Source organism: Phoxinus phoxinus (genome assembly GCF_949152265.1).
Source record: "Phoxinus phoxinus genome assembly, chromosome: 16".
In the NCBI taxonomy this organism is placed as follows: domain Eukaryota; kingdom Metazoa; phylum Chordata; class Actinopteri; order Cypriniformes; family Leuciscidae; genus Phoxinus; species Phoxinus phoxinus.
Window position 1 is genome coordinate 34690213 of NC_136891.1, and position 26396 is coordinate 34716608.

The 26396-nt window shown below is 39.7% G+C and overlaps 3 protein-coding genes and 1 long non-coding RNA gene across 4 annotated transcripts; 2 read left to right on the forward strand and 2 right to left on the reverse strand.

The window, feature by feature from the left end:
- Positions 1-1329: 1329 nt before the first annotated feature.
- Positions 1330-15337, reverse strand: smek1 (SMEK homolog 1, suppressor of mek1 (Dictyostelium)). Its single transcript, XM_079583608.1, has 15 exons — positions 13775-15337; positions 13635-13690; positions 12368-12466; positions 11643-12260; positions 6710-6787; positions 6510-6626; positions 6184-6300; positions 5976-6107; positions 5788-5890; positions 5486-5644; positions 4148-4317; positions 3914-4056; positions 3139-3329; positions 2806-3017; positions 1330-2715 (listed from the first exon to the last, which is right to left on the reverse strand). Exons 1-15 carry the CDS (start codon positions 13914-13916, stop codon positions 2596-2598), a joined length of 2457 nt encoding a protein of 818 aa, XP_079439734.1. The 5' UTR covers positions 13917-15337; the 3' UTR covers positions 1330-2595.
- Positions 15338-17074: 1737 nt separating this feature from the next.
- erh (ERH mRNA splicing and mitosis factor) lies at positions 17075-18801 on the reverse strand. Its single transcript, XM_079584457.1, has 4 exons — positions 18648-18801; positions 17962-18049; positions 17746-17866; positions 17075-17661 (listed from the first exon to the last, which is right to left on the reverse strand). The coding sequence occupies exons 1-4, from the start codon at positions 18648-18650 to the stop codon at positions 17559-17561; spliced, it is 315 nt and encodes a 104-aa protein (XP_079440583.1). The 5' UTR covers positions 18651-18801; the 3' UTR covers positions 17075-17558.
- A 779-nt stretch (positions 18802-19580) lies between these two features.
- LOC306983640 lies at positions 19581-20580 on the forward strand. The gene is made up of 3 exons (XR_013794415.1): positions 19581-19666; positions 19992-20048; positions 20157-20580. It is a non-coding gene; the product is annotated as an uncharacterized lncRNA (long non-coding RNA).
- Positions 20581-23775: 3195 nt separating this feature from the next.
- On the forward strand, positions 23776-25163 carry LOC307012625 (uncharacterized protein; the record flags this gene model as incomplete). Its single annotated transcript, XM_079639507.1, has 3 exons — positions 23776-23913; positions 24129-24216; positions 24886-25163. Coding segments are annotated over exons 1-3 (389 nt in total), but the record flags the coding sequence as incomplete, so codon positions are not given.
- Positions 25164-26396: the final 1233 nt, after the last annotated feature.

Genomic DNA, 26396 nt, shown 5'->3' on the forward strand with positions numbered 1-26396 from the left:
GAAAGACCATGCTGGTTTTACTGGACAGCACTACACTGGTCTAAGCTGGTTTTCCAGCAGGGATAGTTGAAAACAAATCAGACGAACCGTCAGGCCTTTCTTGATTTGCTGAATGATATTTCTAAAGATCCTGATCAGTTGCTGGGTGGCTTCACTTCAAAGATGTCTGTAGAAACTCTCCATTGGCATCCGAACCGGCTCCATGCGCACTGGCACTAACACATGCCAATGGAAAGGACGGATAATCTTCAACAAATAAATAAAACGCAGCTTCAGTGTGCACAGACCACCACACACGACAAGGGACACTTCAGCTCGTGCGGCGATGTCTCCTGTGAGGAACTGCCAGCATCTCTGGGTCTGACTGGCGGCGGACGGGGACGAGCTGCTCGGTCTCTGTGGCTTGATTGGTCATGGTTACATTTCTAATTAAAAGGCAGGTTAGTGCCAGGACACTGGCAGGTGTACGTGAGCATAATCTCCCCGAAGATGAGACATATTGCATTCGGCAATGATGAGAAGAGATGAAGTGGGACAGCATATGGTAAACATCATTGATGGAGACGGGCTTCACCAAATGCAGAAACCCGACCGGGACTGAACCGCACAAGCGGAGAATTGTTTTCTTTTGTGCAAATGAGATTTAAATCAAAATACATGTCATAAAACATTTACAGCATGTCATCTGGATTTCCATTGACCCTATTTTTCTTTCATTTAAAACAACGGTGTACTTTTCATAAAATTCACCACCAGTCAAATGTTTGGAAGATTTTGAAAAAAGTCTCTTAAGCAGCCTTGGTGAGCCTGCATTTCTCTAATACAGTATAATGTGAAATATTCCAGCAATCATTACTCCAGTCTTCAGTGTCACACGGTCCTTCAGAAATCATTCTGATTACATAAAAGACTTGTATTTTTATGTGGGAAAGTATCAGTTTCCACAAAAATGTTTAGTTTCCAATTATTAATAACTTAGCACCAGTCATAATAAAGCACCAAATCAGCATATAATAATTTCTGAAGGATCATGTGACACTGAAGACTGGAGTAATGGTGCTAGACATTCAGATTTGACCACAGGAATTAATTACACTTTAAAATACAATAAAACCGAAAAGAGTAAATTAAAATGATATATATTATCAACAAATGATAAAAGTATTTTTTGCAAACTTCTGACCAGTAGTGCATAAACACTACAAGTTACTTTCTGGCTCCTGTTTGTTGCTCTTATTTTTGCATGAACATATGAAGGTGAAGAGCGCCCTCTAGTGCATGCCCACACCGTCCTCGGGGTCTTCATGCACAAAGAAACAAATGATATTTCAGAAAATAAAAACTGTTATCTTTAATTGTGTGCAGGTTGTTTAGAAAGCTTCCGTCAGCGGAGGCAGGACTTCGCACTGACGTATCCCGATGAGCAGACAGGAGGATCATTTCAGTCACGAAATCCCATTCCAGAACACAAAACATCAGCACAGGGGACATGATACAGGGAACCAGCACAACCGTGAGAGATCTATACAGCAAAGGTCTTTTAATGGTCCCAAATATACTGCACAACTAAGAGTACACATGTAAAAGAAAAGAAAATGAAGATATGACAAATCGATCACATCTAGAGTTCCACTCAATCTTTAATCAAGACGGGCTTACAAATTTTCCAAAAAATCTGCAGTTTTGAAGGGCAAAAAAAGGGTAAAACTATCTCCCCCACTGAGGTTTTAAAAACCTGTTCAAGTGCGGCTGAAAACGTCCTGAACATTTAAAGGCAGGTCTCTTTTATGTCATTTAAAAAAATGAGAGAGGAGAACAACAGAATAAGAAAAGGAGGGAACTGCTGGCTTTGAAAGAGGAAGAACTTCCGCTGAGCCACGAGAACAACGGTGACATCATAAACAATGACGACCCAGACTGCTTTGCTCCCCAGTGTCCCGTCTGGCCCTAGAAACTCACAAAAAAAAGAATCAAGAGGAAAAAAGGCCAACAGAAAAAGGGCTAGAGGAAGGAGAGAAAGAAATGGAGATGATGTCAGCAAAGGTGAGTGGTGGTTGTGAATTGGCTGGCCCAGTTCGGGTCATGTGACGTCCTTCCCTGAGAGGGGGGGCAGTGTGTCCAGTCCAAGCCTGGGACGCTCTGTGGGGCAACAGTTTGGGTGTCTGAGTAACTGACTGCGTGTGAGGTCATTTCACCCCCCAGTACTTTCCGGCTTGTCGAAATGCATTTCTTATTAAATCCTTTTTTATAGTTCTTTGTCCAGACCACAGTTTTATATTCTCTTCGATCTCTCCGTCCGGTTCACGAGTCTCTCTCTCTCTCTCTCTCTCTCTCCTGCAGATTGGCACTTGGACAAACTCCATGCGGAGACATTCACCTTTTCGCTCTGTGACCGAATCGTCTCCCTCTCTTGCTCTCCATTTCTCCGTTCCTCACACGGCGCCCCATGGACACCTGCGGGGCTGCATTCGTTCATTTATCCATTCATTATGTATTCATTCATTGAGTTTCAGTTTTGAGTTCTAGGCTGAGCGCTGCAATAGTCTCTGGATGAAGCTCCCTTTGAGCATGACTGCTGACTGACGAGGGAGTGCTTTAGGAGCTCAGCTTGGACTTCTTGGACAGCGGAGGACTTTCTTCTTTACTGTCTGCATCTTCCTCGTCCTCATCCTCTTCATCATCATCAGGATAGTCCACCAACCCCACCAACCCTCCCTGGAATGAGAGAAGATGCCATCAGAAACAAGCAAGCAGTAAGAAATACAATTTGGGGTCACCCTTTCAGTGTGCAGCCTGCATAAGCACCTTGGTGGTGACCGCTGCCGCAGGCGGGGAGCTCCGGGCTCCGGTCCCAGGAGAGCTTGGAGACCCAGGTGACCCGGGGTGGAGGGATGCGGTTGGAGGAGAGGACAGACTAGGCTTTGGAGAGCTGGAAAAGGAGAGTTTAAAACTGGGGCTCTGCCGTCCTGAGAGGCTCGCCTTCCCGGTCAAAACCTCCTTCTCTTCAGAATCTTTCACTTGGGGAAAAACAGGGGAAAATTATCAATTAAAACACACCAAAGCAATGCAAGTTGTATTAAAGCATGCAGTCAGATATGGAGTCGTAGTGGTTGCTCATTAACATTAGCAGTAACGCACGTTTCTTCCTCTCCATGAACTTGCTGATGGGATCCATCAGGTCCTCGTCACTCTTCATCTTATCTGAGGGCGGCACCACGGCTTCACCGTCCTCCAAGTCTTCCTCATCCGTGTTAAACCACATCTCCTCCTCGTCTTCCAGCGTCCGCGCATCCCGGCGAAAACGGTGATTTCTCAGGATCGACCGCATACTGAAGACAAGCATGCAGGCACAAATTACATTCATTAAAAGGTACATCCACTTGAAAGTAGCAATTACATGCACAACGAATGCACTAAGTAAATATTACATGCACAGTTTTTATTTTTTTTATTTCGACATTAAAATGTGGTAGCCGTCGGGGAATTCACCCTTGACTAGATATAGCTTAAAACAATAAAATAAAACCTCTCCAGTTCAGTTGTCTCAGGCCACACTCATACTGTTGGTGTTATGGGACCCATTCAACAAGGCCAAAAATAATACTGTTAAAATATTGTATTTTATTAAATTAAAAATAACAATAAAGAAATACACTACTATAGTATTTACACTTGTACTGTAAAGTTAAAAATGTATTTTACAAAACATACTAATACTATGGCTGTCTTAATTGCTTTCAAATATCAAACCAAAGGGCTTTTATTTTGGCTGAAAACCACAGAGAGACTTAGAGTCTCTTTAGTTGAAAACACATTTATAAACGATTCTCAATACAAATTTAGGAATTACGTCCCTCATTAGAGATTCACTCAATTTGAGGATCCATGACGATGGTTTGAAATGACCATATACCTGTCAAGCTTAGGGTTGTCCTGTCTTTCTCTCTGCTGTTCATATCGGAGCTTCAGTCCCTTAAACGTCTGTACATAGTCTACATCCTCTAGGGCTTTCCAGTAGTTCTCTATGATATGAGCCGTCAGGGACTTCACATCCTCCTACACACAGAAATTATGAACAAAATTAAATATATATCCGTCTAACGGTATGTTCAGGAGCATCAAGAGATGTTTGGATAAATGTACTCACCACTCTGACATACTCGAACATCTCTATAATGGCTGAGTTGATGAGGTTGTATCTCGATCCATTGTTGAGGAAAGCTTTGACCACTGGCTCAAACAGGAAGTTCCTCATAATGTATCGGTTATAAAACTCATCCTTCAGGCCAATGATTTTCCTCATGAACCGCAAAGCACCTGAACAAGAGGAATGATTGAGAAAGGGTTAGAGACATTTAACAGCCAAGTTATGTCTGATGCCTGTCAATGGGTTAGGATTGAGTTTGGTATTGGTATAAATGAGTGCTTGATAATGGGTTAGCATTGAGTTTGGTATTGGTATAAATGAGTGCTTGATAATGGGTTAGCATTGAGCTTGGTATTGGTATAAATGAGTGCTTGATAATGGGTTAGCATTGAGTTTGGTATTGGTATAAATGAGTGCTTGATAATGGGTTAGCATTGAGTTTGGTATTGGTATAAATGAGTGCTTGATAATGGGTTAGCATTGAGTTTGGTATTGGTATAAATGAGTGCTTGATAAAGCTGCTGGCCCAGCATGGGTTGTGATAATGTAACATTGGTCATTATCAACAGAGCTTTTCATAGTTAACATGGATCAGCATCATTGGTGTTCTTGACTGTGCGGCGTGAATCTTCCCATGGTGAGTGGCGTGACTGATTATGCCGTGTCATTTGTCTAGTACTACTTATCATTTAGAGTCTAGTTCAGAGTCTTTAAAAAAAAAAAAAAAAAAAAAAATCATACTTTTAGTATCAAACCCCGCTACGAAAAACAAAAATTAAAAGTGTTGCCTTGGCAACTAATTGCACTAAATTAAAGCGCTAAAATTACTAACTGAAATGAAATTTAAATATTTAAATTAACTAACTTAATCACTAAAAAACTAAATTGAAAAATAAAAACTATAATGGTATAAATAACATCGTGTAACCGCTGTTGATAAGCAGAGGATTTGATCGGAGCACAAATGCCTTGTGTGTCACAGAGACAAGACCTTGGCAGCAAAAGAAGAGTATGAAAATTGCAAACAAATCAATCTTTATAAATTTGTTTTAAAAAAACGGAAAAAAAAACATTACTTATAAGAAAAATATATAAATAATTTTAAAGTAAATACTAAATAAATGTACACTTCAATGAAGCCTAAAAATGTACAATTAAACATTTACAAATATATTGTTGGTTTTAAGGCATGCAAGAATGGTGGCATGACAGAAACGTGAGCTAATGGACAACAAGCAAAAATACTTACTGTCATTCTGATAGCACTTCAAACACACCTGAGCCCACTCTTGTGGCATTATGAATGTTATATGTATGTGTGCGAGTGCAAATACTCACACAAGGCCAAGAAAGCGTGCTGAGAAGCAGTGAGCACCAGTACTCTGCGGAGGATGTCTTTGTTGATGATGTAGTTCTTTATGTGATACGTGTGATGCTCCACACAGAACGTGAGCAGCTCTACGATCAGAGCCAGAAGCTGACACGTCTGGAAATCATCTGACAGCACAAACACACAGAGTGAGAAATCTGCAGATGTTACGGCTTTAAATAGGTATGCAAATTTCAATTAAGCAATGATTCAGAAAGGCTGCACACGCACCCAGTCTGCACGCATGCGCACAGAAAACCCTAATTATTACCTTTGCTGGGTTTTTCTTCTGTGGTGTTGGCAAGAAGTGGAGCTGAGAGCACATGCATGCAGTGCTTATAGAAGAAACTCAAGAACTCGGTCTTCTCTGTCTTCTGCAGGGACCCAGACAGTTAAGGAAATTAAAGGAGTATGTTTTTCTGACAATGAAAGTGAATATCATATTAAAACCGGTCTCACATTAGCAGTAGCCAGCATGTTCTCTGGGTCCACTAGCGTCCTGAGCAACCCCATTAACTGTACGGCTCCACCCAACTCTGGGTCCGTGTCACAGATCATATGCTCAATGATCAGATTGATCAACAGAATGTCCTTTAAGAAGAGACAATTAGTGAGGATGACAAGTAGATAGAGTGATCACATGGGTCAGTGGGCATGTCCGACTTACGTCATCGTTCTGTTGAGACTCCTGCATAACAAACTCTCGCACCATGGAGGGGTTGTACTCCACCAGGTAGGAGAAGATATCAGTGGCTGCTCCGCGCACCTGCACATCATCCATGCCCTTTGAAAAGCACACACATGTTGGTAAATACAGCAGAAGTTCTGGTTTTCATTGATAGGAAAGTTCAAGCAAGTCAGAGACCGTTTTAAATGCATAAAGTCTCGATAACATACAATACAACAGTCTCATTAGTAAAGATGTTAACATTTTAAAAAGAAAAAAGAAACCACCAAACTGACACTCGATTTAAAATAGCAAGGATATCTTACAAGAATAACTTCCAGCGCTGGCAGGATTCCCATGTTGGAAAGCGTTTTGAAGAACGCATCTCTGTTCTGTGGTTGTAACGTTTGTGAAAATGCACAAAACTCCTTCAGGAAATTTACCTGGATGTGACACACAATATGAGTTTTGTTTGCATCCCATTATGTTGAGGAGGAGGCATCCATTAGTAATGCTGCTATCATACCAGTTCATGCCGCTTGTCGTCGTCCGTGGCTTCATCAGTCAGCTGTGCAAAGAGCTCGGTCAAAAACTTCTCATCGTCCTGAAAGCCCACACACACACACACACACACACACACACACACACACACACACGAAACAGCTCTGGTTATTACATTTACCTTAATATATATTTTTAAAGGTTATGTCGTTATGCTTTTATGACATGAAATGAATGTAAACAGTCAGTTATGCCTTAAGGGATTAGACTGACAGAACAACACATCTGATGTCTCAAAGCAGATCTGTGCATTAGTGTGAACGCAGCTTATTAGATCTCCGCTGCCTATGATGTCATCCGTAATAATTAGTAAAGCTGAGAAAGAGAAACATCCCGTAATGCTCTCGTCTTGACTGGAGAATGTTCCGATACTGAAAGCACTCTTAGGTACTGATAACAGTTACTGCGGGTTTCTCTGTTCCTCTTTATTATCTACTACTTGCTTGTATGTTTTCAGAATATATATAGTTAACATACAAGCAATCACACACACACACACACACACACACACACACACACACACACGTGACTGACGGGGGGCGGCTCGCAGCTGCTGAACTTAGTTCTCTTTCTTTTTGCACTTGAATGGAAACACAAAGTTAAGTTTGTCTAAATGCCCGTCTGGGTGAGTAGGCCATTCACGTAAACCTAGTCAGTTATGTCTTAAATTAACGTAAACAGAAAAAGAAAACGCATATGTAACCGTATACTATTCGTGCATTCGGTCTTACTGACAGCAGCCTAAAATTCTAGTGCCATTATTACATTTATGGAATTTAGTGATTATTAAATTTCTGTACATGATCACGGTCATTTGTATCTTTGTTCTGCTGTATTTATCTGAGAAGTTGCTTGTAACTTCTTTTTAAAACAAGCAATTTTATTACTGAAGACTCACTAGTCTTCAATAATGTTTGAACTTTATTAGTTATTAGAAATTTAAAATTGAGAAATTTCACAATTCTCTATTCTTGATTAAAGACATCTCAATTTTTGTTCATGAAGTCCGTTTCATGGTGAAGCGCAGCACTGTGATCAGAGCGGATTGACCCGTTCGCAGTAAATGCCACTCCATCACTGCAAGCACTATGAGGTCAAGTCACTTTTAATGTGCGTTAGAAAAAGCAACATGCTCCAAACATCTTCCCAAAGACTTGTAATACGCATTTACACATCTGTTGTCAAACAAAAGAGAACATTTAATGATGTTTTTACTCCAAACTTACTCCATAGTTGAGTGTGTGAAAGAACTCCCTTTTGTGATCTGACGTGGCTTCATATCACAGAATGAGGCAGAAATTAAAAATTATATTTTATTGTATTCAAGGATATGCGATTAGAATTGCATTATACATGTTTATTATCTTGGTTTCATCAGTCAAACGTCTCTATCTGCAACAGCGATCGTTGGCAATAGGGCTGTCACTTTTTATTCGATATTTGAATATGCATTCCAACATGACGTGAAATATCCGTAATCGAACTACAAATAAACTATCCGGTTTTTAAAGTGCCATGTAGCGTATTTTTTACAGTCTATGATTAGACAGATTGTTTTTTATTTTAAAAAGCGTGTTATTTTGAAAGCGTGTTACAGGCTGTGTGTGTCAGATATGACGGCGCGCTGCAACACGCATCACCGCAGATAATCTATTCATCAAGCGTCAAGCCAACGTGCAAACTATCGCAAATCAAAGTGAAGTCGCAGACGCTTTAACACACAATAATAATAATCTGCATTAAAAGTAAAGAAACTAAATGATCTGACCAGGGCTGCCGCTCTCTTATTGCAGTCTTTGAGTTTTAAATGTTAGCTGATGATCAATAAAATGCAGCTCATATCTGTTGCTTTCGGTGGCATTAAATCCATTAAATCTGCATATAGCGTGGGAATTGAAGGTCGGATTTATATCTGTTTTGCAAAAACACATTTATTCAAATATATAGCTTGGTATTTGATATCCGTTCGAATTAGATTTTTCTCAAGAGTGACAGCCCTAGTTGGCAAAGATAATTTCTGGGATATTCTGGCTTCATTTTCCTACAGTGGAAGGAACCAGAGACACGCACGCTGTCCACGCGCTATTCTGTGCCAAAAAGGAAAAATAATTCTCTCCGTTTTCTCTAAAGTCTAAGTAAACATGCGAATCCACAAGTTTTTCCCCAGTGTGGCGATAGAGGGAGTACAGGAGATGTCCTCTGTGGACGCATACGATTTCCTGACAAAAATACAGGGTTAGTTCAGCCAAAAATGAAAACAGAAGAAAGAAACTCAGACGTTTGGGACAACATAAGGGTGATCATTTTAATTTCGGGGTGACCTAACCCTTTAAGAAATTACCATCACAGATTTTTTTTCATAATAATGTCATATTTTATAATAAAACCTTAGACCTTTCTAATAATGTATAGTAATAGCCGTCTTGCAGTGTTAATATTGTTATTACAAAAGTAATATTTATTATTTTAATAATTTAATTTTGCAATCATAATTAATAGTTATTATAAATATTATTATCATATTTATGTATAAAAACATTTTACATTTTAAATTGTGATCACAATTTATAAACCAGAAAAATCGCAAATTAGATTTCCCTCAAAATCATGCAGCCCTACAATGTTATATGGATCAAAACAACAACAAAACTTTTTTTTATGTTTATTTTTGTGGAGGGGCCTGTGGAAAGGTTGGCAGGCAGGGCATGTGAAGATTACCCGCTGGCCTGACTGGGCCAACAGAAAAATCCTTAGTATTGAGCCCCCTTTTTTTTTTTTTAAGTACAAATAAATTTAAGATTTAAAGTAAACTAATTAGGTAATAAAAAGAGGTAGATCAATAATAGTTTCAAGTCGGACTGTGACTCCCAGAATCGGATGGTGAGGTGCTTAAAGATTCCCACTCCTCCTAGAACGAGTAAGATATGAAATGGCCTGTATTCACAACATTAACATTTATTTTCTGATACTTAATCCCTTTCCTTCCATATTGTGTGAATTACAACCACTAATCATTTTGTTTAGCCAGACTGGCCACATTAAACCTGGTTTTTGATAAATGTTAATTGTTTATATACATTATCCTAATGTCATTTTGAGCTCAATATTCAGTTGTAAATCATAGAGGCTCAAATCTGTTCTGCAACATTACTTGACCTCTAGATGAATGAGGGTGGCTTGTGGCGTATATTTGATCAATGCACGTCGACAGCAAGGTTAGACATGTGACTGATACTGTGTTTTACTCCATCACCTTGTCGTGGACATGAAAGATTACACCTCAAAAAAAGAGGAACAAATCAAGTGAACTAAAAAACTGTGATCATATCATACGGTCATGGGAAAGTACATCTAATTGCTCAGATAATCATAAGAAATAGCTTTTAGTATCTATGGCCAGTTTATTTAACATCTACCAGATTACATTCAGGAAGTAATGGGATATGGTCATATTAAAACAATAGTGTGCCATATATTATGCACCCTTATCTGCAAAGATGGATGAAACCACCATACTGTACAGAAGAAGCTGGCGGTTGCAGAAAGTGATCATACAGCACGCCTGCCAAGCGTCAGTGACGTCACATGATGTGGCTCTAAAGAACATGATGGTGCTGTTCCCATGGAAACAAGCCCCCTCCCCTAACTCCAACCAATACCAAACAATTCCACTGTGAGGTGAGAATCATGTTTATGAAACCATTTTCATAAAATATATTTTGTAACTCACTTTAGCAGTGAAACCCAACTGAACGATGAAAACATCTCTAATATCCATCACTCCCCCGTTACTCCTGAGGTACTGTCGCCGGCCTTCTACTGAATATGATCACATGCATCTGAAAACAGTTAGTGCTGTATCCTTAATCTGAAGACCTTCTGGTGCGGAACACATATCTGATGACCTTTCCAGCAAAGAACCACAGCCCACCGTGGCAATGAGATGTTCTCAGGTAATGCAAACAGGGAAATATTAGCAGCAGCACTAACATGTAAACTTAGCCTCTGCAAGCAAGGGTTCTGCTGAGGATGCAATGAGACGGAAGTTGCTGCTGTGAAAATCGTGGTGAGAAGGAACAATGACACATAGTGAGCTATGACATGCACGTTACCTGTGTGAGATATGATGCTAGAAGCCTAAATGGACAGTTAATCTTTAGCTTGTTTTGCTCGGTAGAGTTAACTCAACTATAGGCTTGCTACGATAGTCTGTGTCACCGCTGTTCAGAAGCCACACGGTTACTTCACTTGCCCACCACGGCGCCATCCTTTTGTTCACTAAGAGAACAGACACTACAATTAAAAACTGAACTTGTCTGCTTAATAAATTGTGAGCCGATCGAGTCGCAGCACAGATCAGCGGCAGGAGTCAGATTTCATTCGTCACGAGAGTGAGGATCTGACTGACAAGGTGATGGCGGAATATTTGGTGTCAAAGCACCTATTTAAGCGAATCTGTCATTGTACTGTTTTGCTGTTGTGTTTTTCATTAGGAATAATAAACTAATGAACTCACCATTCAAGCAATCCGCCCATGAACTGGCGCTAATTTGAAAGCGAAACTAAAATGCACACATCCGCACGGGCATTCATAATGTCCATTCCTATAGGGTTAGCTAAGGCTAGGTTAGGGTTAGCTAAGGCTAGGTTAGGGTTAGCTAAGGTTAGGCTAACCCATTCCTATAGGAATTAATTGAACACACTTACTCTGCGCCGCACCATTACGAATGGCCATGCAGACGTGGGCATTCTAGGTTTGCTTTCAACTGAGCGATTCTAAAGCCCCGACGGTGATGCCGGTGACGTCACACGTGGGAAAATATCCTCACCGTCACATCCCTACTCAACCACTAATGGTACACACGTGATCACGTACACACGGCTAGTAGAACACCCACCTGCAGCATGCCAACAATCTCCACTTTGTTGAAGAAGATGAAGGAGTGCAGCGTGGAGAGCATGTTCTCCTCAAAGACGGAGGGGGTGGGCAGCACCATGTCCTGGATGTACTGCACCCGGTACGTCTGGTGGATCTTCTGCCGCAGCTCCGGGTCCGAGATGGGAATGACCTCTTTAAACCTCGCCGTGGTGGTCAGGAACTCTCGATGCCTGCGCGGTTGGGGTAGCGACGGATCGAACTCCAGACACCCGATCACGTCCATGATGCATTCTTCGGAGAACATGACTTCGAACAGCGCCGTGCGGTTGAGGAGGAAAATGCCTTTGATGATGTCATAGAGGTGGTGCAAGCCTTCCCGGTTCTCCAAGTCCTCGCACACGCGAAACAGCTCCAGCAGCTTGCGGATGTAGCCCTCGTTCTCCAGCGCCAGGGCCAGTTTCTCCCGCCGTAGCGGAGAAGGTAAGGACGAGGCCACCAGCTCGGCCACCTCCTCGAGCCGGGAGAGCTCGCACGGCGGAAGTTCAAGGCCAGGAGAAGACATGTCATCGAAGCGCTCCTCCTCAGACTCGTCTATCAGCTCCTGCGTGATGTCCACGGAGGGGTCCTTCCCCTGCACCTGCACACACACACACACACACACACACACACACACAGGCTTTCAGAACAGGGCACTACACCGACATGCAATATTATAATGTACATCACTATGATAAGCATAATCACCTGACATATTTTCTCCCAGATCTCATCACAGCCAGCCTTTTCCTGGAAGCTGAGGGCCAGGTCATAGTTCTCAGCCTCGGACCAGACTATTAGTGTGTCCTTCAAAGAGAAATGCAGATGCCATCAACTAATGCCCAAAAAACAGGAACAAGGAACTAAACCACTTTTTTTCATGACACTTGTCAATTTTGAGCTATTTTGCTTCCACAACATGTCTTCTTTTAGAGTAGATAGAAAACATACCAAGCATATTTTTAAATATTTATTTCTGTACACATTATCGATTTGTGTCTGTAGATTTTAATAATAAATAACTTTAAAGGGTGTTCTCAAAATTAATGAATGCGCCGAGTCAGAAATCTTAACTTCAGAAATCACTTACATACACCACACTTTACAGTTCTATATTCTGAAGGCTTTTACAGAGGGCTTTATATATCATTTGCCTGATTTATTTAATATTTTATTCATAAAAAAAAGAAAAATCTGTCTGTTGAGAATGATAAAAAAAGAGAATCCAAAACCCCCTCTTTGAAAACCTTTAACTCTTATACAGCCAAGAAAAGTTTTGGAAGTTTATGCAAATTAGCACATGTGAATGAGTAATCAAACTAAACATTTTTAAACCACCTATTGTATCATATTTGATACATGGATTTCTCAGGCCTCCATCTATGGTTACAATCTATGTATTAATAAGTATGATACAACAGGCTTTTGGGGAACATTAGTTTGTACATCTCTCAATCATTATTTTGTGACAGCATTACATGTTTTAACCCCACACAATTAAAAGTACAGAGCTTGGATCATAAAACAAAACATTTCATTTAATCTTACTAAGAACTATTATTGCATGATTATGATCAGTTTGGATGTCTGAATAAAATTTTCTTTCTCGGGTGTGAGCTCCATTTTAGCTCAAATAGACGTACAACACACATGCAAACATTATTTTTTTTAAATTGTCTAATATTTCAATAAACTGTTCTTACTAGATTTATGTTCTGAAATTGTTACCTACTATTGTTTCCCATGTCTGACTTTTATATAATATGCATGACATAATGTAACATTAGGGTTGTTGTACTGGGAAAGTTAGGGTATGTGATGTTTATCAATCTTATTCACCTGTGCCGTCTTGCATCTTTACACGACTAATGTATACTTGACTAGTTTTAACAAAGACATTTAAAGCACATATTCATGAATTATGTTCACAAATGCACTGATGAGTTGTCAATAAGATCATGTCATTCAAACGCACCTGCTGTTTCTGATAGGCGGTGTTAGGGTTTATTTTTGACTCCAGCAGCAGTGATCCTGTTTTAAAGAACGGGCACATCTTAATTGCAGTCTCAATCAGAAGTGACCATGTACATCATGCATGTCGTGTTTTGAACCTACCATCACTCTCGGCGCGCACCAGGAGAGACATGCCTTTCAGTCTCTCCACGTAGGCGGATGACACATGCCCCGTCCCCCGGTCGTCCCACTGGCGATCCTCGTTCAGAGTGTACACTTTTACTCGTCTACGAGTGTCCGTCATCCTTGCAAGTAATTCTCAAACAGGCTTTCGCCTTTAATTTAATAAATCTCAACGTCCTTGCCTTGCAAGAGGCAACAGAATCTGCGGTCAACTTCAAGCTGAAATGTAACTTATGGCTGTCAGTGGCAAGCTGTCTCGAAACTGATGCAGTGTGTTGTTGTGGGGTCTACAACAGTTAACTTGTGCTTTACAGAACAATTATCCTGACCAGTCTAGCAATGGTCAGCTAGCTGCTGTGTGCAGCCGAGACTCTCCACAACATACTCAATATTTTGAAATCTTAAACGTAACAACAAAAAGCACTTCCGTTTCTAAAAGGGGGTGAAGCGGTGAGATGTTAGTTTAAAAGTATGCAGTCCGAGCACGAATGCAGAACGTGTTTATTTTTCTCCGTGCCCCCTTACTTTAAGCTAACTTAGCTATGCTAACGCTGCGACTAATTCAGTCAAACGGTGTTAGCGTAGCTAGCGCCTCAGCTAGCAGGCTATCTCCTCGCGCGAGTCATTTTTAACACATAAACGTTCGAAGCGTGCGCGAATTAACTCCAAAGACGTACCGATTCCTCTATTTAATAATTATACTCGCGCGTGATCGGTGAAAATGCGGGAAGAGTCGTGTATAAAGCGGCGCGTTCATAATAAGCTAAGCTATATTTTCTCCCAAGTATTCCGCCATATTCTGGCTACGGGCCGCGGATGGACCAGCCAGTCTCTTTTCACATAGAGATAAACATTCCCCAATGCAACTAATCGAATAGACTCGTTCGTTTCGCTTTCCGGGATGGCGAATGGCCAGCGCGACCGTCGAGCACCGTGAAATAGCAGCGACGTGACGAAAAGTAATTATTAGCCCCACTGTGAAGATTCGGCCATCTTGGGTCCCCTCAGAAAGTCGCTACGGGGTTTCCTGTGCTGCAGGCGCAGGGCCGCCGCCACCGTTTAAAGGCACAGTGCGCCAAAATGAGCAGCGCAGACACACTGGTGTTTCGTAACATCAAACACTCACTGCCGGTGAAAGGGAAGAAGGGACATGATGGAGGAGAATGTGAATGAGAGGGAAAGTGAGCGCGAACATGCGCAGCTCCTTGAGAGAATGGCTGAGCGCGCGCACGACAATGAACGAATATGTTTTGTCATTCATACAGTAAAAATAATTTGTCTCTGAGACCGAATACATTGTAGTTTCATTTACAGCCATTATAAGTAACAGGAGAAGCCTCTGTTGGGAACACAGGCCGTCCCATGCTGGTATTCCAGTCCAAGCTGTGCTTCGGAGCAAGTCCCCATCATAGCCAGTGTGTTCTTACAGCCATAGGTCGCTGCGCCAGCTTGTAGATTATATAACTGTAAAATGAATTACAAACTACATTTTTAGTGTTGCTTGTCCGATCAAAACTCACCAACACAATGCTATGGTGTCGCAAGCTGCTAGGGCATTGCTGTTGATAATAGGTCAAACTGGTTGCTAAGGTGTTGTGGGTGGTTGCTAGGTGATTAACTAGGTGTAAGCATTTTTAAAGATGACCTGAAAAGGTTAGTCAGCATTCCATTAAAATCCACTCTGTTTTAAAAATGCATCTTATTCTTAATTATCTTACTGTGAACGATTCATCCATGCATGTTTAATTTTTTCTTTTTTAGTTGTGCTTATTTTTTTATCCGTCTCGATCATCCGGTGAAACGGCAGACTCCTCTCGGGAGTATCAGGACTTCTCTCGGGAGTATCAGGACTTCTCTCGGGAGTATCAGGACTTCTCTCGGGAGTATCAGGACTTCTCCTGCCACTTTCTCACAATTCAGTCACATTCATATCTGCCTCATCCAATCAACAACTGACCTTCATGCTTCCCTTTTTTTTCTTCAAAAAAAATGTTATGTTTACATGTTAATCACATCATACTAATTCCTACAAAATGGCCACCTCATAAAATAGTTAAATGTTCTCATGAGATCAGGTTGGATGGTTTCGAAAGTAAACACTTCACCATTCACTCAGAAACCACTATTGCCGGTCTTTCTCAAAGCTGAATGAACTCAACAAGTTATTAATTATTTTAATTTTATTGAATACTGCTTAAGAAATGTTTTTTTTTTAAATCAAGTTAATGTAAACATAAAAGCACATAGAGGTCAGAAGTGCCCGCTATAGTGATGCATGATAACACTACAGCTAATCTACATTTCCCCGATGCAAGAGTCGTCCTGAAACCACAGCGCATCATTACCATCACAGATCAAGCTCACTGGCCAGATGGCAAATCTGTTACAAAACATTAATTGTTGCAGCTTTATCTTATACTGTATCTAGCGTTACTGTATTCCTATAGTACTATAAGTCTTGTACTCCGCTGTTTGCTTGGCTAACCAGTAACTATCATAAACATGTATGTGCTTCCTCAAAAGTTACTTTGGTACCTTTCCAAGAACTATGCAAATACACAGTGGATCATAACCAACAGACCCGAACGAAACCTCTGGGGTTTCCACTACAGCACCAAGCATGATCACAGACGTCACTTCAGTGCTAATGCAGTGTAACGCTTCTTTGCAGGACATAGGTGGGTTAGATTCTGGAAAAATTAAATGAAGGCAAACATTAGTTTTTCAACATCAGTAGAAAAAGTTGCTTATAGGCCGCAAAGAACTCATAAAAGTTGTTGTACACCCGGTGAAGCGGGGCAGGCGTGGGAATTATAGCAGAAACTTGCGTATTTCAGAGGAATTAGTTCAGCAAGTTCTTATTTGAAGAATTACCCCGTAGCTGCACATCCACGGCACAGTAGCGGCGCAGCCGAGGCTAGATAACAGGGCGGACTGGCTTTTGCTCCAGAAGTTAGCTATATAGCAGTCGCTTACCCTTAACATTTATTTAGTTCAAAATGCCATAAAACAGCAATATTGTGATTATTTTATTACGATTTAAAATAAAAGCTGAATTTTTCCAGTCTTGTGTCACATGATTCTTCAGAAATCATTCTAATACTATGATTGTGTTCAATAAATATTTATTACCAATGTTGAAAACAGTTGTGCTGCTTAATATTTTTTCAAGGTCAAAAGAAAAGCATTTATTTGAAATAAAAAAGTTTAGTAACATTATGTCTTTGTCACTTTTGATAAATCTAATGCATCCTTGCTGTGAAACAAAACAAAACAGTATTGATATTTGTGAGAAATGTTTTATTATTTTCCAGTGACTACTGGATACATACACAAAACAGAGAGGGTCAACTAAACCTGCAACAGTACTGAGGACAAAAGTTGGGATATAAGAGGACTCAGCACTATCTCCATTATCTGAAATGTGTAAGTTTTAAACTTTACTGAATAAAAAAAAATTGTTTAAACCACAATTAAAAAAACACAAGAAAACATTAAATGAGAGGGATTGTTCCACCCCAATTTTACCCTCTAATCTGATAAATATCCCAAGTCCCTAACTCCGGTTACAAAAATTCGATTTAAAATGCAAAATATTTTCAATCTATTCTTTGACATCGTGACTGAATAGACATGCATTCAACAAAATCTGAACTAAGCGGCATCACTTCACCACTTGGTTCCTCTGTGCTTCTATTGTGATGTAGCGTAGTTCGGATGCAGTTGGGGACTAGCTTTAGAAATAACCCAGCGTTCACACTCCTCATTTGCCCGCCTGCTGGGCTTGGCGCCTCAGAAGCACGTAGATCTTCTCTTTGATCCAGTCTTTGTTGTAGGGCTGGTAGGTTTGTGTGTCCGCCCTGTACCTGTTTGAGTGAGAGAAGCGGACATGATTGGTGAGCGCTCATGTGTTAGTTGTGCACTGCGGTGTAAACAGTGTGGTTACTTACACAAGACAGCTGAGGTCAGCAAGGTCATCAACAAAGTCGAATAACTGGCTTATGTCATATGTGATGGAGGGACTGTTGGGATTCATCCTCTTCAGATGCTCTTCATACATCTTACAGACTCCTTTATTTTGTAGGGGAGTTACATATGAATTAAATGCATTAGAATAGTTCATGACATTAATTTCTAGTCCATTAAAAATGATAGAAACATCCTACCTTCCATGCATTCGTTGACAGACTCATAGTCTGCATATGTTCTGCCTTCCGGTCTCTTGGTGGGCTGCACCAGCAGAATAGTGTGAGACTGAACAGGAAGAAACAAACACAAGTTTAATTAAATTATACATGTTAAAGAACAAAAATACATTAAGTAAATTAGAAAGACCAAATTATGTGGAGCCCCCTACTGCTAATAACTTGCTAGTGCCATTTTACATCTGACAATGAAATTAATAGATCACATTTATATTAAAAGGATAACATCATAATCTGATATGCTCGTTTGGCACATGAAATAAGTCAAATTAAATATAATCCGCTCAAATATAACACGGAATCTCTGGACTCGGACAACACCAGCTGCTGGACTCCAACCCTCCCCCAAACAAAACAGTCTCGATGCTTCTCATCAAGACAGATACTACCACTGGTGAACTTAAAATGAGTTTGTTTAAATTTCACACTTTAAACAAAGTGCTTAAATACGTAGAAAGAGAATGTAGAAATATTCCAGCGGACTTAAATTTCCTGAATATTCGACGTTGCATTGCTAACTTACACTGATGCTAGCTGCCCGCGTTCATCTTTTAACGTGTCAAGACACACGATTAAACACGATTTTCTAACAAGACAAACGACAACAATGTATACCATAATACAAAATATAGAACTGAAATACATACCATATCTGCTCCTGGTATCTAAACGTCGCGATGAATGATGTGCTAACCGCTGACGGCTATTCACTGAGAGCAGCAACAGAAAGAGCATAAATGTGCACCGAGCATTCACTTCCGGTAGTGGCGGTGGCGATTCGGCTTTTCAAAATAAAAGCGTGTGTCAAGATTACACAAAGGGGAATTTAATTTAACTCCAAAATGTACAAATTCGAGGGCTATGAGGGTTTAAAATTGTATTGTAATGATCAGCAAATAATGGCTGTGTTTTTTTTGCAACAATATCGTATTGTTTTGTGTTAGATGTAGCCTAGCCTAAAATGCGCATCCTTCGTATGTCTGTGCTTTTGCTTATTTTATTTTATTTTATTAGTTTGTTTGTTTGTTTTTGTGTATGTTTATACCATAATTTAAAAAATATATATTCATTTTGACTTTACATTTGATATTTGTTTTCAGGGCGACTTTGTAACATTCTGTCCAGGAATTCCAGATGAAAAATAAACCCTGGCACATTTACTGTAATGTGCACTGTCCATGTTAAATAAACGAATAAAATAAAAACAGAAATCTGCATGCAAGATCGTCTCAAATTCTGTAGGCTACAAGATAATTATTCTGGTAAGTTATTGGGTGGAATCATAAACAATCAGAGTTCTCAGTTTGTGTTAGCACTTTAATTATATTACTTTTTACTGAAAAAAATCAATAAAACAAACAAAATGTAGCATGAATACACTCTAGATGTGTATATTGTGAACATATCTACATTTTCATTCAAACAATTAATTAAATAATGATATTTTATTTACTGACAACAATGATAAATATTAATAAAGGAGTAAATGAATGAATGAAAGTCACCATCACACAATAAACAAATGCAAGTCAACACATGAAACAAAGCTTTATTCAAACTACAATCATGTATATAGGCTACAGGCACTGAACCACATCTACTGCCATCTCAACACAGCGGTTCCCATTCTGCGGCTTTATTCTGATGAACCAGCGGACCGCCAGAGGTGAGCTGTGCCGGGGTGCCGGTTGTTGCGTGATGTGTTGTGCTTCACAATCTGAGGCAATAAGGGCCGGTGGAGTGATGGAGGGTCTCGTAAGGGCCGGTGGAGTGATGGAGGGACTCGTCCATGGCACGATCTCCAGGATTGAGCTCTGTGCTCCTCATCCTCAGTGCTCACACCAGTCTGCTGACATTTCAGATCCTACAAAAATGCACAAACATAACACAAAAGCAGTAGTTTTAACAGCACAATGTCATTTGATTTCAGTATTATTTAGCAGACAAGAACGCTTTTTTTCCACAAATGCCGCCATCATCTTTCCTTGCAGGTCCTGCTCCACCACAACAGCTGAGCAGCAAATGCACAGAAATCAAGAATCAGAAAGGTGCTGTAATAGCTCTGTTTGAAATTACAATAATTAAAATAAACTACAACTTAATATTTAAATTATTATTAATTTCTGTAGTATACTCACTCAAAGCCTTTGATGCAGCATCAGCTTCATGAGCCTCTCTCCACCGGATACACACACATCTGTTCTTCTGTCCCTGTAACATCCAGACAAGATTCACATAACCTCTGTGATTTATGAGCTCAACACTACATTTACATGTTGAGGTTGTTTTAACTTTTTATCCAACATACATGTTCCTCAATTTATCAACAGTACTAATGGACAAATAAAATAGATAACTTATGTTTAGTTACTTTTTAGATATGTTCTACATAATAGCGCACATATCACTCAGATGTAGATTTCATGTTGTGATGTGCTCTTCTGCAATACTTATAAAAGATGTTCCTGTCAGATGTAAATAGACGTTTAAAATAAGCGTCTTTAAGATGTTTATGGTTTATGTAAATCCACGTTAGAGACGTAACTTACGTGTCCTTACTGGAGCTCCTGTCAGCTAGAGCTAACGTTATATATAATAAAACGTGTTTTTACAGCCAAATCACAATCATACTATACTGTCTAACTCCTTTACACCTTCAACAGTTAAAACGTTTACTCTATAGTAGTTTAACACATGCAATTTTAACACAAGGAACCGTGTTTACTCACATTTGAAACCCCGCGCGTCGCTGATCTCCGTGATGTTTGATAATGACGTATCCCCTCGCGTGGCCTCCTGGGATAGAAGAGCAGTAAGCCATCCGGGAACTTCTCGCCTACTCTTTTATGAATACTGATGTTTGGAACGTACTGCTTCCTTCACGTACTGTTTTCGCCTACTATATAGTAGGAAAGTAGGCATATTGGAACGCACTTGAGTCCGAATCTCGCGATAATTAGTACGTCACCCAGGTAATTCTCGCCTACTCTTTTGGATTCATACATACTTTTTCGCTCGCCTACTCTTTTTCCCATACTAAATAGTAGGGAAGTATGCGGTTTGGAATGCAACCATGGACTTTGTTTTGCTTTCTGTGCTTGTGCACCATGTGTTTCTTGTTAATCAGTTTCACCTGTTACCTGTCATCATCCTCATCAGTCATCATCACTCACCGTGTGCACCTGTTGTCACTTAGTCTCCTCATTTGTCTGTGTATATAGTCTCCCTAGTTTCAGTTCTCTCTTGTTGGTTCTACATCTACAAAGTTTGCTTATGTTTGGAGCATGTCTTGTTCATAAAAATAAATAGAATTTAATCGTGACCCGTCTTCCTGCTCGTGCCTCACGCAGCCCAAGCGTGACAATTGTCAGTCTGTGATGTAGGTTGGAGAGTGAAGAACCATCTGAAGTGAGGGTAAGAAATTTATTTTAATGTTGTTTATTTTTCACTTGTACTTAATTCGTCTTGAAGATCTCTACTCTTTATGTATACACTCAAAAAATAAACTTCGGCATGTGTTGGATTAGCAAACTACTAGTTTGCTTATATTACATGACTTAATGGTGTTTATCTTCATTAAATGATTCATTCTTGTCTGTAAAACGTGATTAAAAGAATATTCAGATGAATTATAAACATTCACATCAATCAAATGAGAAGTAGATTAATCAAATCAACGAACTCGTGGACTGTCAGCTATTGCGCATGCTCAACACCCTTGACAGGCAGCTGATTGGACGAATGCATCACGTGGGGCTGGCTTCTCCCGAATTTCAAAACCGACCATAATGGCGGCTCGTTCGTAATACGATCTCGTATTTTACGAAAATAGTCCACCGAAACTTGTTTCTGAACACATTTTAAGCGAGATATAGACCGTACAGTTGCTGAATCTGTCTTCTTTTCAGATCGACAAAGTTCAGTTTAAAAGATTAGAGGCGGCGGCGAGCCGAGCGAACCGCTCCTCATTTGCATTAGGTACGTTAGGCTGGATTCAACCGATTCAACTCGACGCCCCGCTTCTCCAAAGTCCCCGCGAGCCGCGACGCTACCAGAATGCATTGCACGGCTGCTAATGACGCGGGAATAACGGACTCTTCCGACGAACACATGCTGCTGGTGCATCGTGTCATCCTTCATCTACATGTAAGTATTACATATTTTTAAACATACATTTATGTAATTTAAATAGTTTTCTCTAGGCCTAACATTACAGTACTCGTTTCTCAGTTAGCTAATGTTGCTGTTAGCTTAACTGCGTATTGGTAGGTTTCAATAATTTAGCTAACGTTAATTGCTTTCTTGCTGCTTGAATGGCGATATAAAAAAAAATACACAAGCAAGTTTGTCAGTTAGTTGTCAATTAAGTTAGACACGGTGTGATGTGCGGGAGGGGAAGAGTGGAGTGCCAGTAGTCGTAAGTTAGCTATATTGAAATGTATTTTGAACATGGTTTTGAGTGGTTAACGTTAAGTTTAGGCTTGTGCACACTAACGTTACACGACTTTCAGCGTCGGCCCATGGCTTTGCTGTTTAAATTAACGTTACACAACTTGCTGTCTTGTGATAGAGTGTCTTGAAGTTGTTGTGGCTTTCACACTAATGTGACTGATCGATAACTACAAGGTTTTACTAACGTAACCTCGGTTCCCTGAGTAGGGAACGAGTATTGCGTAGTTATACGCAGTGGGGAAATGTACTAATTTTTATTTGGAAATTTACTGACTCGATTTACTCTGAAGCCTAAAATGTTAAACGCAGTTTGCTTTGCAGCTGCACAGCTAGCAAAGTGAGTGTCTGGCTCACTCATTGGCTGTGCTGCGGCAACTGCACTGCACATCCAATGGCGCGGGCGCCTCTGACGTGTGCGCCAATGAGCTAGCAGCACGTCAGAGCCTGCCAAGAGGGCGGGGTCGGGGTCACACACTAACGTTACAGGAGCTAACATAAAATATGATCATTTGATATGAGATCATTTGGCCATTATAAAAACTATTGATTTCTTTATAACTATTTGTGTTAATATAATGCTCCTGCATTAAACCGAGTAACATCTGTAATGTGTAACTAGATGCTAAAATACTTATTTGCGATATTTTAACATTTTGAAAGTTTATCATAAATGTATTTATAAAAAAAAGTCACCTTTTATTTCTACAGGAAAGCCATTTCTGTTCCCATGCTCTGAGACGTGTGCCTCATGCAATACATGGTAAGATTAATATTTTTTTGGTGCCACACATCAACAATTGAGAATTAGGGATTTAGCTGAAATGCAGTGTTAAATAATTTTGCAAACTGAAATTACCCTCATTCCATATAATGTTGAGTCCTTTTAAATATATTTGGTCATGCATATATATATTTTTATATATATATATATATATATATATATAGCCACCTTGTCAACTCCTTGTTTCCTCTATTCAACCTCTATTCAACAGCATCCAAAAGGAGAATCCACTAAAAATCTGGAAATGGAAAGAGTCGCACTGTTTGAGCATATTGTGAAGTTGAAAATGGAGAATACTTTCTCATACAGGAGGCAAGAAATCCTTAAAGGAGAGCCTTTGATTGGTGACGTCAAAAGCAGACGGCCAGCTCTGTTCACTGCGATAGAGGTGACTTTTTTTTATTATTATTATTATTTTTTTTATCTCTTCACTGATAGTAAATAAACTAATAATAATTCATTGTTCCTTGTTGTTGTTTTGGTGTACTGACGGGGTTAGTAACATGTGCATTAATGATTTACAGATCGATAGGGAGTTCCATCGCATAACAGCTTTATCTCTACTTTCTACATTCCGTGCTGCTCTCGACCAGTACACTCCACGCCTGATGGGGAGATTTCGATGCAAAGGTGGAGCAGCTGGAAGAAAAATAAAAAATGTCATGGTGGAGATTTCCAAGGTTTGAATTAAAATGTTGATTTATGCTTATATCATGTTTTTATATAGTGTATATAATGTTCTTTAAAAGTGGCAGGCAAAATAACAGTGAGAAGAGTACTAAGAGTATATATGGTATACCTTTTGGTAGGAATCAACAAGCACCATGTGTTGCCTTTTAAACCTGCTCTCAAAAATAAAGAATATTGTCTAAATGACTTTCCTTTTTTCCCTCAGGACAATTCATACGAGACGTGTATGTGTCCTCAAGTCCTTGTGCATCTACTTGAACGAAGACCACAAGAAACTTGTGAAGGATTATATGGTGAGTTACGTTTGGCAAAGAATCTGTAAACCAGTTGAATAGAGCACATATTTACTTGCTTGTGGGGATGAAACGATGCATTTTGAATCTGTTAAAAATCTATTTAAATGTGTTAAGATTACTACTGGTTTAGATAAATAATAAATAAATCTCTATGCGACAGCCTAGTGCTTGCCTCTAATGTTAGTTAACATACAGTAACCTTAGCTGGCTTAACGCGGTTAAATGCTGACAACTAAATTGTCTATCATGTGGCTGCATTTCACTGGAAAGAATTCCAGCACCAGGATGAACCAACAGTCTGCATCTAAAGAGACAGGATTTATTTTTATCTAATGTAAAATACTGTTTCAGTTGCACTTTTGATAAGAGTACACATCTCTTGTTTTGCACAATTTATATAAATATTTAAGTCTTTTTCTTTCTTTTTTTTGTTAAAGAAAATTGTGAGAAAATCATATTGTGAACTTTAAATCGTGAGTTGAGTGTATCGTTACATCCCTACTTGGTATGATAAATTCAGAGAAGGTGCAGTGTGGAAAATAAATTGGTATAAAATAACTATAATTAAGTGTTTTAATTAACGTATGTATGTACATGAAATAAAATGAATATAAATGAATTCATATTCAAGCACTCATAAAACATTTAACCTAAAACATCCCACAGGACACAGACCTCGAGGCCAGCGCTTCCATGGAGCAAACTGTGATGGGAGTGTATGTCATTGAAAACGAGGGCTCGTGTGCTGGAGATGACCCAGAGGACATCGGTGTCCTGGTCGAGGGTGTGGAGGTCCTCGGCAAGTTACAAAACTTTGGGGATGCCTGTGCTTTGTTATTTGGACTAATGCACTATCTGAACCTGAGCTACCCACCAGACCTCAAAGTTTGCCTCCTAGTTTTCACAAGGACTTTGCTTGTTCAATGGACACGGACTGTAAAAAGGTGAACTTGTTTTTTTTAAAAACTACTTTAAAGTAGATTTTCTTTCTTTGCTGAATTACATGGTATTGGATCTATGCATAATTGCTGGTAAATTGTTTCCACCTAGTCAGTAGCCAATTGCTACAATTCAGGTATATGTAATGCAGGAAAATTTTTGCATAAATAAAAATGTAAAATGGATTTGCATGTTGTCTTTTTGTATGCATGTTTTGTCATACATTTGAAGTTTGTTCAACTGAAGTGTTTGACTTATGTAGAATACACTCAAAATAATCTCACTAAATTAACTAAGAATGAACATGTAACTCAAAAAAGATGCAAATGAGTTTAATGGAAATGTTAATATCATGTTTAACCAACACATCTATTTTGTGTTCAAATAACATGATAAAAGTTAGTTGACTTAACTTGGTTTGTTTAGATGGAATATAGGTGGCATGATTAAATCATGTTCGTCCAATGAATTATTTTTTTGAGTGTATTGTATATTTGTATATAATTTTTAAATGTAGAAAGATAATATTGAGATTAAATGTAATGACCCGATCAAAAGTTGTTTAATTAATAAGTGCTGTTGGAGACACGAGTTTGATTGGGACATGAAAGTGAGGAACTGTGTCAAGAGATTGAAGACAAACTGTCTGAGGATAGGAACTGTCCAGGTTTGGCAAATATTGAATTTGTATATTTTATCTGTTCTTGCGTTTCTATAGTCTTCACTGGTTTATTTATTTATTTTTTCTGTTAGTCTAATTGTGGCTTGTTTTATACACCAACGATGTGTGAATATGAGGAATTATTTAATTGCTTTTTCATTGTCACTGGAAAAGGGCGAGTAACATTCAGGTGCATCCCACAAAAGCTTGAATAGTGTTTATCCCACAGCTCTTCAGAATTAGTGATTTGAATCTGAACCATTTCTAATCAAGTCAAGTCCCAGGGGTAGAGTCCCAGGGGTAGAGTCCCAGGGGTAGAGTCCCAGGGGTAGAGTCCCAGGGGTAGAGTCCCAGGGGTAGAGTCCCAGGGGTAGAGTCCCAGGGGTAGAGTCCCAGGGGTAGAGTCCCAGGGGTAGAGTCCCAGGGGTAGAGTCCCAGGGGTAGAGTCCCAGGGGTAGAGTCCCAGGGGTAGAGTCCCAGGGGTAGAGTCCCAGGGGTAGAGTCCCAGGGGTAGAGTCCCAGGGGTAGAGTCCCAGGGGTAGAGTCCCAGGGGTAGAGTCCCAGGGGTAGAGTCCCA